General features: G+C 53.7%; 6 protein-coding genes across 6 annotated transcripts; 1 reads left to right on the forward strand and 5 right to left on the reverse strand.

The window, feature by feature from the left end:
- Positions 1 to 645: 645 nt before the first annotated feature.
- G647_00259 (uncharacterized protein) lies at positions 646 to 1356 on the reverse strand (the record flags this gene model as incomplete). Its single annotated transcript, XM_008723662.1, has 1 exon — positions 646 to 1356. One exon carries the CDS (start codon positions 1354 to 1356, stop codon positions 646 to 648), a length of 711 nt encoding a protein of 236 aa, XP_008721884.1.
- Positions 1357 to 2111: 755 nt separating this feature from the next.
- G647_00260 (uncharacterized protein) lies at positions 2112 to 3952 on the reverse strand (the record flags this gene model as incomplete). Its single annotated transcript, XM_008723663.1, has 4 exons — positions 2112 to 3433; positions 3484 to 3704; positions 3757 to 3826; positions 3880 to 3952. The coding sequence occupies 4 exons, from the start codon at positions 3950 to 3952 to the stop codon at positions 2112 to 2114; spliced, it is 1686 nt and encodes a 561-aa protein (XP_008721885.1).
- A 971-nt stretch (positions 3953 to 4923) lies between these two features.
- Positions 4924 to 5580, reverse strand: G647_00261 (uncharacterized protein; the record flags this gene model as incomplete). The annotated part of the gene is made up of 1 exon (XM_008723664.1): positions 4924 to 5580. The coding sequence occupies one exon, from the start codon at positions 5578 to 5580 to the stop codon at positions 4924 to 4926; it is 657 nt and encodes a 218-aa protein (XP_008721886.1).
- Positions 5581 to 7534: 1954 nt separating this feature from the next.
- On the reverse strand, positions 7535 to 8817 carry G647_00262 (uncharacterized protein; the record flags this gene model as incomplete). The annotated part of the gene is made up of 4 exons (XM_008723665.1): positions 7535 to 7663; positions 7759 to 8335; positions 8487 to 8652; positions 8718 to 8817. The coding sequence occupies 4 exons, from the start codon at positions 8815 to 8817 to the stop codon at positions 7535 to 7537; spliced, it is 972 nt and encodes a 323-aa protein (XP_008721887.1).
- Positions 8818 to 9640: 823 nt separating this feature from the next.
- On the reverse strand, positions 9641 to 10732 carry G647_00263 (uncharacterized protein; the record flags this gene model as incomplete). The annotated part of the gene is made up of 1 exon (XM_008723666.1): positions 9641 to 10732. The coding sequence occupies one exon, from the start codon at positions 10730 to 10732 to the stop codon at positions 9641 to 9643; it is 1092 nt and encodes a 363-aa protein (XP_008721888.1).
- Positions 10733 to 11850: 1118 nt separating this feature from the next.
- On the forward strand, positions 11851 to 14128 carry G647_00264 (uncharacterized protein; the record flags this gene model as incomplete). Its single annotated transcript, XM_008723667.1, has 5 exons — positions 11851 to 11930; positions 11992 to 12008; positions 12062 to 12210; positions 12266 to 14047; positions 14102 to 14128. The coding sequence occupies 5 exons, from the start codon at positions 11851 to 11853 to the stop codon at positions 14126 to 14128; spliced, it is 2055 nt and encodes a 684-aa protein (XP_008721889.1).
- Positions 14129 to 14389: the final 261 nt, after the last annotated feature.

Raw genomic sequence — 14389 nt, forward strand, 5'->3', positions numbered from 1 at the left:
AGACCAGGCTGAGAAGGAAGGAAACACAGCCACGGCAGGATGGTCGAGAGTTCACCTCTCCTGAGACGCGTTCAACGTGACACCAGGCACCAGGCCAGGTGATGACCCTGGGCGGCTGCGTAACATGAGCCCTGCGGTGGACGTAACGTGTTTCGCAGCAGCAACCCATTGCCACAGCTGGACAGCTGGCTGTCACCACAAGTCGCGCCCTGACCCGTGCCTCGACTTCTTTGCTCGATGGTCTTCACGTGGAGTATTACCACAATCTAAAGAACCTCACCAGCTTTTGCAGAGAAGCAACATCGCGCAAGCAACCCGCAGAGCAGCCGGCAGAGCAGCCGACACAGCAGGGGGGTGGCAGGCGTGGAGCCGGGGTATTACCTCAGCCACCCCAGGACAGCCTTGTCAGTTCGTTATGGATCAAGATCTGCAACTTCCGAGGTTATCGGACGTGTTACCTCCTTGCTCGTGTTCTGACAATGAGTATGCGAGGAACTGAGCAAATGCATATGGCAAATTTTGTATGTCCGTGGAACAAGGCAGGAATGAGCAGCGACAATGATACACAAGCAGAGCTGTTCTCGGTCTTTTAGGCAAACAAACGGGACAATATCATGAACAATCGACACTCTAAATACATTCTCCTTATGCCAAAAGAGCTACAATGCCGGCCACAATACCTGCGGCACCGAGCACAAGCTCGCCATCAAGTCGTCTCTGTCCACTGGCGGTATTTGTGCTCCCGGCCGTTGCCGTAGCAGAGCTCGAGCTGATGCTCGTTCTGCTGGCTGTGCTTGTGACGAAGCTGCTGTCAGTGCGAGCAATGGAAGCCACAAATTGGCTTTCACCTGCTGTTCCCGACAACGTTGTGACGCCGACTGAGTCGATAGAGGCTGTAGGGACGGCTCTGCTTGTGTCGTCTGTCGCACCCAAAGTGGTGGGACCAGCTGGTGTCGGAACGACAGTCTGAGTTGAGATCAATGTCACATCGGCGATAGCGGAATTCTGGTCGCCTGTGTCGCCCAGCGATAACCCGGCAACTTGGGCGAGAGTAGCGCCATTGCCGACGGCAACAAGGACATATCCAGAACCAGAACCCGGAATAGTGCCCGCTGGCACAATATATGTCCCCGTATATGAGACCACGCCAGTCGCAAGAGTCAAATCCGCGTCTGAATCGGAATTGCTGAGCTTGAGGTCGATCACGGAGGGGTCAGTATAGCTGACGGACCACAAAATTGTAATGGCCTGAGTTGGATCGATCACAGCACCTGAAGTCGGAGAGCTGAATTTTAGGGCTGAGGAGACGACGATGAGGGCTGCCATCCAACTTGACAGGTGCAAAATAAAGCGCATCGTTGCCTATAAAAATGGGTGTTCCCAGGGGACAGCTTTGATCGATAACTCGTGTTGTATGCTGATCCTCAAATGTACATTTGAAAGGACTGAAGGAGCGTTAGAAAACACAAAGGAATAAAGAGCGGACGCGCTCGCAGTCACCGAGCGCAGCACATTGGAGCTGGGTCGCTGTGAGCCGACAACGAACGCGTGAGAGCTTTCAAGTTCAGTGAACGCGAAAGGGAGTAGAGATCCAGGACCGGACACGAGTACGGAGTACTGTGCTTGAACTAATCAAACCCTGGCGAACTGGGAGCCCGTTCCAGGCAGTTGAAGCTGACAGGCCTTGCCGTTGCAAGGCGCCATCGTGGGGACTGGGCTCCTCAGTTCGGGAAGGAAGAAATAGCGCCGGCTGGAAATCTGGGCAGGGCACGGCAGGGGTCGCCTGATAATGTCCACTGCACGGCTACATCATACTTCAGCCTTGTGGGATATCATATTTACTCGATTCCCCGTGCTTTGTCTACTGAGCGGGTGCTACGCTAGATGAGACTAGGGCGGCTACTTGATGAAGGATGCCTATTATTCTGTAACCAGGGTGCCGTACGGCTATTCAGCTTTGCTAGTTAACTCCTCAAGCACAAGTCAGTGTATACAAATTGTACCCTTCAGAGTCCGATTTCATGTCGTAACAAGGTGGCTCACATAAGGATAATATGCCTCAGATCCAGTCGCCCAGCACAATACCAAGACCATCATCATACGATTCGAGGCTAAAGGTCAATCAGACTACCACCCTGTTGTCCCGTCGGCCGGGCGCCAAATGGGTTGTTGTTTTGCTGCCCATAGCCACCACCAAACCCGCCTGCAGGGCCAGTCTGAGCAGGCACTTGCCCAAAACCAGTCGCCTGCGATGAGAAGAACGGATTGGTGCCAGTCTGTGCAGCACGAAGACGGTCCAGTCCTTGTCCAGCTGAGTTGACAAATGTTCCAGGTGCGGTATGTTGAGCAGGAATACGCAAGTCACCGGTGTTGCCGAAGGTGTCTTGCCCTTCACCCGAAGCCAACAAAGCATTAAGTTTCGCATGTTGAGGGTTGGCTGGCTTCTGTTGTTGCTGGAATGATGGTTGCGGCGAAGAGTAGTTTGCGATCGGATTCTGTAGTGAGGGCTGAGCAAACTGAGCGGTTGGTTGCGACTCGTACAAGGTTCCCAGTGGAGGCTGGGTGCTCGGACGAGCGAACGGCGAAGGGGATGGTTGCTGCGTCTTCTGCGCGAAAGGATTGTTCGAGCCAGTGGGCAATGGCTTCAGTGTATCGGCAGTCTGCGTTTGCGTGGCCCAAGGATTGTTGGTCCCAGGTTGGAGGGAAGTCTGTTGAGGTGACTGGACACCGAACAGGTCCGTGGAAGACTGCACGCCATACGGGTTGTTGGGTTGAAAAGCTGTCTGCTGGGGCTGGATTGTGTTCTGTTGCTGAAGAAACGGTTGCTGTCCAAACTGATCGTACCCCGTGGGTTGAGCTGGTTGGAACCCGTTGGCAAAGCCGTTCTGAAAGCCAGTTTGTTGTGGTTGTGCGTACTGATTATTCAGAAAGCCAGTGCTTTGAGGTTGTTGCTGAAGAGGGTTCCCAAACCAGTCAACCGCCGGCTGTTGTTGGTAACCTTGGTTGTAGCCAGTGGGTTGACTCTGTGTTGGCGCTGGTTCTGGGGTGTCGTCGAACAGTGAAGCAGCATTTTGTTCCTCCAGCTGCCTTCTGCGTAGGTCGGCCTCTTCTTGACTGAGCTGAATCGCCTTCCTGAATTCGGGGTCTTGATCCTCGTTATCATTACGGCTTTGCCGCTCCTTCAAAGCCGCAAGCCGAGCTTCTTCTTCGCTCAATGCCACAGCTCTTGCAAAATCGTCGTCTTCCTGGCGACGAGCTTGATCGTGCCTTTCAGTGTTTCTTCGAGGTGGCTGGGACGGCCCCGAAATGGCTTGGGGCGCATACTCGTCTATGCCCGTAACGCGAGTCTTCCACAACTTCCGATCGGAGCGCTCGCTGCGGAGGCGTTCTTCATCGAGAATGAGAGAAGTCAATTCTTTGGCAGATGTTCGGACTACGTTGAATTAGCAACCTTCACAGATCCAAACTGTCATTAAGGCTCACCATTCTGTCCCACGTCTCTCCCATCCTCATCAACATATTGAAACTCCCTAAGTGTCTTGATGATGTAGATGTTCTTTCTCGCCCAGGTAACCACCAACTCTGACCCTTCATGCAGAGCATAGTCGAGGACCTTCAAAGACTTCAAGACATGTCGCCAATTTTTGCCCTTGTCATTCAGTCGCTTGTCGAGCATGTCCATGATCTCGTAGAAATCGCTCGGGCTAGGTGATATTTGTTAGTGCAGGCGAGGCCGTGCAGTCAGCCGAGCCTTACTTGTTGAAGGTGAGGGCCGCAATCTCAGCCATATCTGTGCCTGTCGGGCCCCATGGGTCATTGGAGGTAGCTGATATTCACGTGTTAGTCTTCAAACGGAGTTGAGTTCGAGCGGACACCTACCATTTCGCACCTTGACCTGCACACTGCTATACCCCTTCGTGATGTTCTTGACATTTCTCACGACCTTCGACATACTGCCTCCTTTTCTGTAGATGGGCGCGGTCTCGAACAACGATCCTCTGTATATGTTCTCAGGCGAATGCTGACTGCGGTTGACGCGGGCTTGCGCAGATCGAAGTTCGTCGGAAACGCCGACGACGGTTCGGCGACGAGAGGGCGGGACGTCAAACGAGCGGCTAGGCGTTTCAGTGACCGAATAGCTGCGGCCGTTGCGATCGGTCACTCTACGCACAGTGGGGAGGTTTTGATAAAGAAGAGGCGAAGCGAAGAATGCCAGTTTGACGGGCGGGTAGGATAATTCCCGCAGTCGCCTTAAGGTTAGCTAGGGTGGTGAGGAGGTTAACGTAATGTGGGCGGCAAGCAGGTGCCCGGGAGGCCTGTGCTGGCTTTGCTTCGGGCGGCTGGCGGAAGCTGGAGGCTGCTGACGATGATGACCGTCGCGTGGATCGTCAAAGCTTGCGGTGACAGCGTGGCGCAGTGCAATTACTAGTGGCTGGTGCTGGAGACGATCCACTGATATGCGATTGATTTCCTAATTCCTAACGAGCAGCGACAAGGCGAGATGTCTCAGGCAGAATTCATATAGTATTCAAGAAGGAGCAGAGCTGCTCAAGAACGAACCGCTGATAAAGAAACGGCAAGAGGAATGCTTGAGGAGGAGGAGCAGTCCATGTGACCCAAGCTCGGTCGCTCTCCTCTTTCTCGCGAGCGACCGATCATTGGCGTCGAGCTGGCAGCCGCGTCAATAGCTTCCACTGGCACGCACTGGGCAGCTCGCAGCTCGCAGCTTGTCAGCGACGAACCGACGGTTCCGGGGCGCACGGCGGGAGCCACGAAACCAACGCAACGCACAACAGCCTGGGAAAGGGCGCGCCATCAACAACACACCATACCGAAAATGCCTCGCGCACCTTCACACCGTTCGTCTCGCGCCACGCCTGCCACAACGCTGAAGACGAGCTTGGCCGCGGCGATGGCGCTTCCTCACTTCCGGACGAGCTCCCCAACGTCGAGCAGTTTCGCGTGCTTAATCTCCGCTCCATCGATGTTGTTCCTGATCTGACTGTACTTCTGGAATCCTTCCGTGTTTGCAAACTTGTCATGGTGCTCGACACTGTCCCAGGCAGTGAACAGCACGAACTCCTCTTTTCTGTTCTCACCCTCGGCTGATGGGTCATACCCATTATCAATTCTCCATCCCCCAACCACCTTTTCTTTTCCAACGAAGGACTCCAATTCGTATCTCGTGGCCTCAAATGTGCTTTTGAACGCTTCCTTGTCGCCATCTTTTACGAAATGCCGCACAATCGCGACCATGTCTCGACTCAATGGCAGAGGATGTGTAACTTGGTCGATATCCAGATGGAACATCCAGTCCACAGTCAGTTGATCTTTGAGCAGAGCTAGCAGCTCTTGGTTCGGCTGACTGGAGATGAAGTCCTGCATATGGAATTCGACTGAAGGCCATGATCCGAGGATGAAGATGACCCTGGGATCCTCCACGCAGTGGTAACACCAGAATTCGAACCCACTGGCCTCCTTCATTGCCTCCTTTGCTTTGGCCAGGTTCGTCAGTAGAGCTGGGGATGAAGCCTCAGTGCCCGACTGGAGGCTGAGGCGCGCCAGCTCGGTGACCGGCATGGAGGAATAGGTTTCGGATAGCTCTATTGAGACGATAGTGGTCTTACTCGGGCACGATGAGAAAGTCGCGCCACAAATGTAAGCACGAAGTGCTGCTGTTCATGGTTTATATGTTGAAGCCTCGTCAGACAGCTTCTGCCTAACATCTCCACTACCCACGTTGCGTACCTCATCTCAGGGCCGCCTATTCAACGCACTTTACCAAAATAGAAAGCAAATAGTGACAAGAAGCAGTACCGATATAAACGATAAGCACGGTTTCACGCTCCTCTACCACCCTACCAACAACGGCAACAGCTAAGCTTGGCATAGGGATACAAGAGCACACGTTGCTGGCGGAATGCGACGCGACGCTGAATCATACTGGTACATTGGCTTTTTCTTCTAGCTCAAGAATATGCACGTTAGGGTGATCGAGCGCAATAGTGATCATACTCTGTCAGGGGGTGTGTTGTTGACTCTTCGGCTCAACACAACGTATCACTCACCTCAGTCCGGATGGATCATACTTCAATTCAGCGGATCGCTCGACAAGCCCTTGTATCTGTCAAGCGGAAAGAGCGTTATCCCACGCCTTGCCTGCAGGAGACATTGCTCCTTCAGCGTAGGGAGGAAGGGATCTTCCACCTCAGCTGATTATCTGAGCGGAAAAATAGGGGTAAAGAGTTCCTCTGCTGACAGCCAACTCTTGACGATAGCACGTTAGAAGGGGACTTCCCCGGCTAGACCTCTGTCGAAGGCGGTTCTATGGTTGCTAGCATGTCTACCCTCAATCCACACACGCCAACCAACCATGCTGGACAAATCAACGTGGAAAGAACTGCCTTGGGCAGCCTTGATTCAAACAAGGCTTCGTCTCAGACCAAGTTGAGCAACGATGCAATTGTCACGACGCAGTCATCCGTTCACAGGAAGGCCATTATTAATGCTGGATTCTGTTCTGGGCCCACTCCTACCTCGTCCTGGTCCGCCCTGGGATTCAATCGGCTATTAGAGGTACGCATCCGAGTATTCCTGTCGAAGCCTCAGCCGATCGATTTCCGACTTCGGGACACAACCTCTTACGACGTTACGCCGGAAACTGAAGTTGGAAAGACGTGTTAACTCGCGGGCGGCAACCTTAAACGTAGAGATGTGCCTAGGATTTTCTCCTCGATGGTGTCGACCTCATGGTGGTAGTCAAGCGAGAGGCTGGACCTCTGAAGTAACGCAAATCAATGAACAATCCCATCACCACGACAAACAAATAGTTCTGGACAAAAGCTGCTACAGCGTCGAGGCAATGACGGTCCTCTATGCTCAGATACAACATCAACTTCTTCAACTGAATCCTCTTTCAGCCGCAGAATCTCGCTGTATTTGTCAATCGTTTCTGCACGACACGGCCAAGTCCGGCAAAGATGACTTTGTGAGTTCCAGCGTCAGCAATCTGAAGAAAGAGTCGCCTTAGGTAATAGCGAAGATCCATCATCATTTTCTTGCTCGCCTGTCCGGGTCGAGTACAGACAATCGCCGTGAGTGACGGAACCAGATGTTGTCAGACTCAACTTAGAATCTCTCTGTGTGTATACATACACTCAGACGAGTTTAAGAAGCCCCAAAAGGCAGCGTACCGAAGGGGCGAGAAAGATATCTCACCTCGGCCTGCACAATGGACATATCTTGGTGATTTCTTTGGCCGAGCCATGGAAAATGCGATCACAACTCAGAGGCCGAGGCGTACCTCCAAGCACATGACTACAAACCAGCAAGGCAAGGTGTAAATGTTCCTCACCTCAATACGTATATAGGGGTCTCCAACCGAGTAAAGTCGTCGACTATTCGAACAGTCATCAAAACATTAACGATGGTAAAAGGCATTATCATATCTGTGTCAATATGTACAGTTCCATTATTATCACCTATATTTCCCGCCTATCATATACTTGCCCATTATAAAGGCCAGTCTCTCTAATTAGCTATCCTGCACCGAGCCAGGGGTCATCTCATAGTAATGCAATGCCCCCTTGGCCTTCGCACAGGACGTGTTGGGACTCGTGGCATTGACAGGGACGGTATTCCCCTCCTGAGGACGTCCATAAGCCTATATATTCAATGACTCTCGTTAGTAAAATGTAATCTCAATACCGGGTACACCCTCGCTGGCAAAGAAACACGGACAGAAGGGGCCGAACTCACATGCATGTAATACCAGACCTCGCTGACGACGGTGCGTCCGCTATCGGTACTATTCTCCCTCATGCCTTGTTCCGTGGTGTTATATCTGGGACCACTGCAGCCCACGTACGGCACGGCACCGTATTTTTTCGTCAACTGGCCCTGGATGTCCGCGAGCGTGTACGTCGTCGAGTTGCTGGGCACGATCTTGGCCTCCTTGAGCCACCCCCACGTCGGCAACCGGCGGTAATACTTGATCGCGGTCTCGAAGAACTCGATCACGTCCTGGTGTTCGACGTATTGGGGACCGTAGCAGGGCAGGTCGAACGTCGAGAAGCACGTGGCGTGCTTGGAGAACTCGTGGCCCCAGAAATCAGTGTTCGGCGCGCCCTGGTTGACCCAGTACTTGTCCATCCACTGCAGGAGGTCGTAGCGGCCGAATTCTTCGATGAACGTGCCCACGTCTGGCCCGGTATACGGCGGGACGACGGTTCCGTTGGGGAGGCCGTTCGTCGTGTTTGGCGCTGGGACTGGATCGTATTGTCGAGACAAGTCGCAATACTGCGTGTATGACCCGTTACAGAAGTCCGGCCATAATCTATTAAATGGATTAGAATGGTTGTCATGGTATGAGATGGGTTGGTGTCTGAGTGGTGGGTGGAAGAAGAAAAGAACCGTTGAGAAGGGAGAAGAAGGGGGGGGGGCGGCTTTTGCGGCGCGTGGACGGAGATGCCGGAGGTCAACCCTACCCGTGGAGTGTCCATGTATTGGCGGGCAGTTTTTGACCTTGCGTCTCAAGGCCAGTGTAAGTGCTCCAGAACTGAGTGGACAGGAGGAGGCCGCCGTAGGTCTCTGTACAGCACGAGTCCACCAGGTTGGGCTGAGCTTGAGCTGAGCAGGAGAGGGCGAGCGGGTCTGGATTCTTCATGTTAGATCTGTTGGAGGTCATTGCGAACTTCCATGGACACAAAGGCACTTACCAAGGATGCAAGTGTGGTTTTCGGTAGTCTCGCCGTACAGTGAAGCTTGCGCTGCGCTCGTCAGGGCGGCAGCCAAGGCAAGATACCTCATGGACGCCATTGCTGCTGATTCGCAGCTCACAAGGGCGCAGAGAGGATCGAGGGACAAACGACAGACACAGGACGCAATCCCCGGAGCAGCAACTTGAGAGGCGAGCAAGACCTTTATAAATCTCACATAGCTAAGCTCGGGCGAGCTGCAGCTCCCACGTTGCTCGCCTACTCACCTACCTGGAGCTTGACCATCGGATCAGAGGCTCGAAAAGGGCATCTCGTCTGCAGAAGGCCGTCATACTCCTCCCCACAGTGGCGGAGAGAGAACCCGCAGCTTGCTCTTTGGACGAGTCGGATGGTCAGATCGGAGCACCTGCGCAAAAAGTAGATCGGCGTCGAGGGCAAGAAAAGGAAGGCAGCTAACGATGCAGGAATATGTACGAGTACCGGGTACATGAAGGAATGCATGTAGTTAGCAGGGTTGCACTAGACGAGGGTACCTGCACTTGACTGTTGATCGCGTGCAGAAATGATTGGTAGAGATAGATATAGCGAGTAGCGATCGGAGTCGAACCAGATGGAACCACCAGAAGAATGAACGATGATAGGAAGCGACTCGTCTGGAAGCGGGTGATGCAGGCTTTGGGCCCATCAGTGGATTCTCCATAAGCACTGGCTCGGACCTCGCCGACAGCACAGAACGAAATATCAAGTGGCCCAAGACCCGAGATTGACGGAGCGTGCAGTCGCGCAATGGCCGCTCAGAATGGGATTCATGGTCATTCCCTTTCCAATACGAGTATATGGGTACAGATCAATCGCTAAACGCTGAATCAATTAATCGAGAGCAACACAAATCTCTCGAGGCCTGGCCAATCAAGTGACGAGCCTCATTCATCAGGGCGATAATCCGTCTGTCCAAGCATTTCATGCCCCTTTGGCAGATCAGGCGCGCTGGCGGTGGTAGGTTGTACTTGGTTTCGAGCAGCAGCCGCATTGAGGCGCTCATCCAGAGCCTTGAGGGCCAGGGCTCGTCGGCGCTCTGCCTCTTCACGCTTGCTGATGCCTCTTGCGCCGCGTGCTTTGTTGAAACTCGGGAGGCCAGCCTCACCTCTCGCGGCAGCCTGTTCATTCCCGCTTGCAATTTCTTCGTCGGAAAAGGGCGTGCATAATTTCAGGTTGCAAAGCAGGATGTATATCTGGTTGCAGAAAGCGGCAATCGGCGGCTGGACCACGTCTGGAAAGAACGTCGCAAAGGCAAACGTCTCGCTTGCGTCACCCTTCAGGCCTTGGCCATCCGTGGTCGAGCCCGAAATGTCGGGCTGGCGTTTGTAGAACCGCAGATATGTCCAGGTCGTAATCAGACCGTACCAAGCGAGGAACAAGGCAACGTCGGTTCCTAGTATCAGGCCCGAGAGAGTGTTGAGAGCGAGGAAGACTGCCGGGAAATGCTTGACTCGCATCTTGATCATGCCTTTGTATATGCTGACGGTATGCTCGGGAACGAGCTGCTTGAAGGCGACCAGGAACGCTGCTTGCGTGGATATGCCTCCTGTGATTGGGGTCAAGGCTCGCTCAGGATTTCCACTCAAGGCAGCCCATGTAATGTAGGTCACAACCATTATTAGGTTGGGTATCACGGACGACATGAGAATGACATAGACGAAGCCCCGACTTCCCCATGCTCTTTCAAGGTATTTCCCCCCAAAGAAAATGTTGATGCCATTGACGAGAAGCGTCAGGATGTTTTGTTCGACAAAGGTTGCGCTGAGAAATGTCCACGGGTACCATATGCACTGAGACGGAACCAGCGCTAGATATGGCACGGTCGGAGGTGGGGAGGGAGATGTGCCGCTGGGGTCCTCGCGGCTGGGGCTGTTTGACGACAGCCTCCATCGGGCGATGTTGTAAAGAAACGACAGGGCGACGATAGTGGCAAGGAGGACCCGCGTGATCGGAGGAAGGTTGATTCGAAGAGCCATTGCACGAAATGCTCGCTCTGCTCATATCATGGTGTGTCGAGAGGCGAAATGGTGGACTACACAGTGTCTGTGACGAAGACACTGCAAACACAGCGGTGGTGGTGATTTACTGCGATGCAAGAACCAGACCAGGCGAAACAGGTTCGCAGGATTCACGAGAAGCCGGAGATTTTCTGCCGGGGGCGCGACGAGCGTGGCTCTCCAAGCCTAGCCGCCTAGCCGCTCCCCAAAGTTCGCGCAGTGGCAGACACGATGCAGGGGTACCGTACAAGGCACAAGGTCTCAATCAACGAATGATAATGAGTCTTACCACTGGGAAGGACAGCAGGTCACCACAGCCAGAATTGTAGCCTGCAGTGTTGGAGAGAATCACGCGCGACAAGCGACGGCATCGCCACCCTCGTCGTCGCTATCTCCAGTAGTACATACTCGTACTGCCATTACGAGAGAGACCCGAGAACGAGTACTCGTACCAGTAGGGCAATCGTCAAGCTCAAGGGCCAGTCGATCTCGTGCCTCGGGTGCAAGGCAGGCTGGACATGAAACTCGCAGAAAAAAGCACCAACGTGGCCCACCGACGACGCCCGCGGCTGGGATTGGCTGCCCAAGGGGCCCTGAGTTGCCAACCCACCGGCACCACTGGCACCACTGGCACCACTGTCACTGACTGCACATCATCCCCATCCCGTTGCGGTGCCTTCTCTCATCTCCATCACCACTTTCGATCCAAACACGTCCCAATTTTTATCGACAACCGCACGGCTTTCTTGTTGCTTTCGATCTGTACAATACTTTCGCCGACCCGTGGCCTGACAAACTAATACACGCTTTACCACGGATTTCGACAGGCTGGTAGCTTGCGCCCACCTCGACACCCATTTTCTTGGTCCCGGTCCTTTCATCCTCATTTCTTCGCATTTAGCCAGGCCAAACAGTCAAGATCAGCTTGCGCATCGTCCCTGCTAGTCGGAAGAGCGGTCTCGTCGGCTGGATCTTTCGAGCCCGGTGCTTTAGCCCTCTCACCATCGCTGTTGTGGCCGATTCGTGTCCTCAAAGTGCTTGTCTGCTTGGGACACAAGAGCCCCTGCTCGATATCGCCCCAAGAGCGGAATGTCGGGATGGAGGCCGACAATGCATCAACCTTCAGCGCAAAGCCACCCCCACTCAGTTCGGATCAGCTGAATTATCTCATATGGAGGTGCGCGCACTTTGAAACGTCCGTTTTCGATGCCGTTCAAGTTACTGACCTCTGGCTGCAGATACCTTCAAGAGTCAGGTAAGCCTGGCACGGGACCCACCACGCCTGCAGCGCTAAACCAAACTGTGTAGGCTACGCTGATGCCGCTGTCAAGCTCCAGCGAGACTGGAGAGTCGATGCAGAAAGCCTCCCCTTCGCAAAATGCGTCAAGGGCCACGCACTCGTCTCTCTCGTTCAGAAGGGTCTTCGTTATCACCATCTGTCCCTAACAATTGATGAGGTATAATATCTGTCTCCGTGCAGGCAGGAACACACTCCCGCTAATCCCGTTGTAGAATGGCCGGCCATCGAAACAGCTCAACCCGTCAATGTTCTTCTTCGGCCCCGAGAGCGAGAAGCCTCCACTAGAACTGCCTGAAGAAGCACTTCCTTCGACGCCTTCGCCGCACGATTCACTCATTGCACCTCAGAAGCAAACCCGCGATCCCGCTGCAAATGGACTTGTGTCTCTACCTGTGGCTACCCAGCTTGCGCCGAAGAGAGGCCGAAAGACGGCCGCCAGCTCCGAGCGCAATGGAAGCGCTACCCGTAAGCCGTCGGCCTCTGCCAATCGTGCTGCCAATACCTCTGCGATGGATGTTGACATGGTGAACGGTCACGTTTTGCCCATTTCCGATGCTAGATCGCCCACTGCAACGGATCTCGGGCCCGACGACGCAGGCCCATTCATGAATGGGATCAAGGCTGACGAGCGTATGGATGTCGATGAGGACTCACTGGTCGCAGATCAACATAATCACGAGCCGCAGATCGAAGTCGTACCACCGCCGACTCACACTTTACTCATCGGGGAAAGCAGGGGCGTCCAGGTCACACCTGCCAAAGTTGTAAACCTCGCGCAGTCGAGCACAATTTTCAATCTGCCCCCACCTACGGTTGGCGATGTCCCAAGATCTCTGACCCGGGTTACTTGGCAACCTAGCGCCGGCAATGCCTTGACTGCGATGGGCGATGACTTCTGCGGAATCTGGGACATTACCCCGGGGTCTCCAACTGCTTCCACGTCTCGCTTTCAGGAACTTGTGGACTCAACTGGGCAAAAGCTGATAAGTGCCGTCGCCTGGGAGCCACATGGTGATATGATAGCAATCGCAACATACACCAATTTGTCCGGTCACATCTTTGTATTCGATGGACAAGAACTCTGTATGGTTGAGGATTTGACCGCATCACAAAGGGCAGTGACGAGCATGATCTGGCAGGCTCAAGGCTCCAGCCTGTTCGGCCTTGCACCCTACGATTCCGATGACATCTCCACGACCAAAGCTGCTGGTTCGTCAATCATCCAGTGGCACCACAGGAACTTGCCTGCTGAAGTAGAATTGTCGACGGTACGGGTTCCGGAAACTTTGATGGACATGGACGGTGCATTTCTTGACGAAACTGGTATTGTTTGTGCAGCAGGCCAGAACTCGGTCTATTCCTTCCGAATATCCCCGGCTCTTGGTATTGAGCAGAAGTGGACGTCCGACCCTACAGCAAACGACCAGTGGACCTTTGTCAGATGCACTCTACGGTGGGGAACGAGCCCGTTTCTGGTGGCCGCATCAGCTGAGACTGGGACGCTGTGGATGCCAACACAGAATTTGTTCAAAAGAGGCGCACATGAGGCGCATATTACCGGCCTAGAACTTCGACCTCGGCCAGCGACTCCGTTGAATGCTTCCTCGCGACAGGAATTTGCTACGTCCTCAATGGATGGGACCATCAAGGTCTGGCGCTACGACGACGACAGCAATTCTATCACTTCGGTCTGCAAGCTCATTGTCGGCCATGGCTCGCCGATCATGGCGTTGTCATACTCGCCGGATGGCTTCTGTCTGGCGGGAGCCAGCTATGATACTGTCCGTATTTGGAATAGTGAACATGATCACAATCACATGGCCTCATGGAAGGATGAACAGAATCTGTGGAATGGCTCGAAACTAAAAGATGACGACATGATGAGCACGGGAGGCCGGTCCAGCGTGAACGGCGATGCCTACCAAGTGACTGCTGACCATACATTGGCGTGGGATGGTGACAGCAAGAAGCTTGCATTCGGACTAGGTTCACAGGTAAGTCCCTAGGGCAAAGCGATCGTCTCAAGGTTGCCGGACTGACATACATAGGTCGCTATCATCAACTTTGAACGCTGAAAGTCACCCTAATAACCGGTTGTCTACTCCTTACGACATTGTGCTCAAGGACCTGCAGCCGGATGATACACTTTTGTATCAGCACTGACCTGGAGTACCAAACCACCCATGGTCACTGCCAATCGACGATTGTCGGGCTTCCAACAACGCGGAACGGGCACCCTCGTCTCGTAACGAGCAACAATGAGTAACCATCGGCTGAAATGAGCAACTTGAGATTAGTTGAGGCTGTACGGTTATCTGCCTCTTGAAGTACTCCTG

This window comes from Cladophialophora carrionii, assembly GCF_000365165.1.
Source record: "Cladophialophora carrionii CBS 160.54 unplaced genomic scaffold supercont1.1, whole genome shotgun sequence".
NCBI lineage: Eukaryota > Fungi > Ascomycota > Eurotiomycetes > Chaetothyriales > Herpotrichiellaceae > Cladophialophora > Cladophialophora carrionii.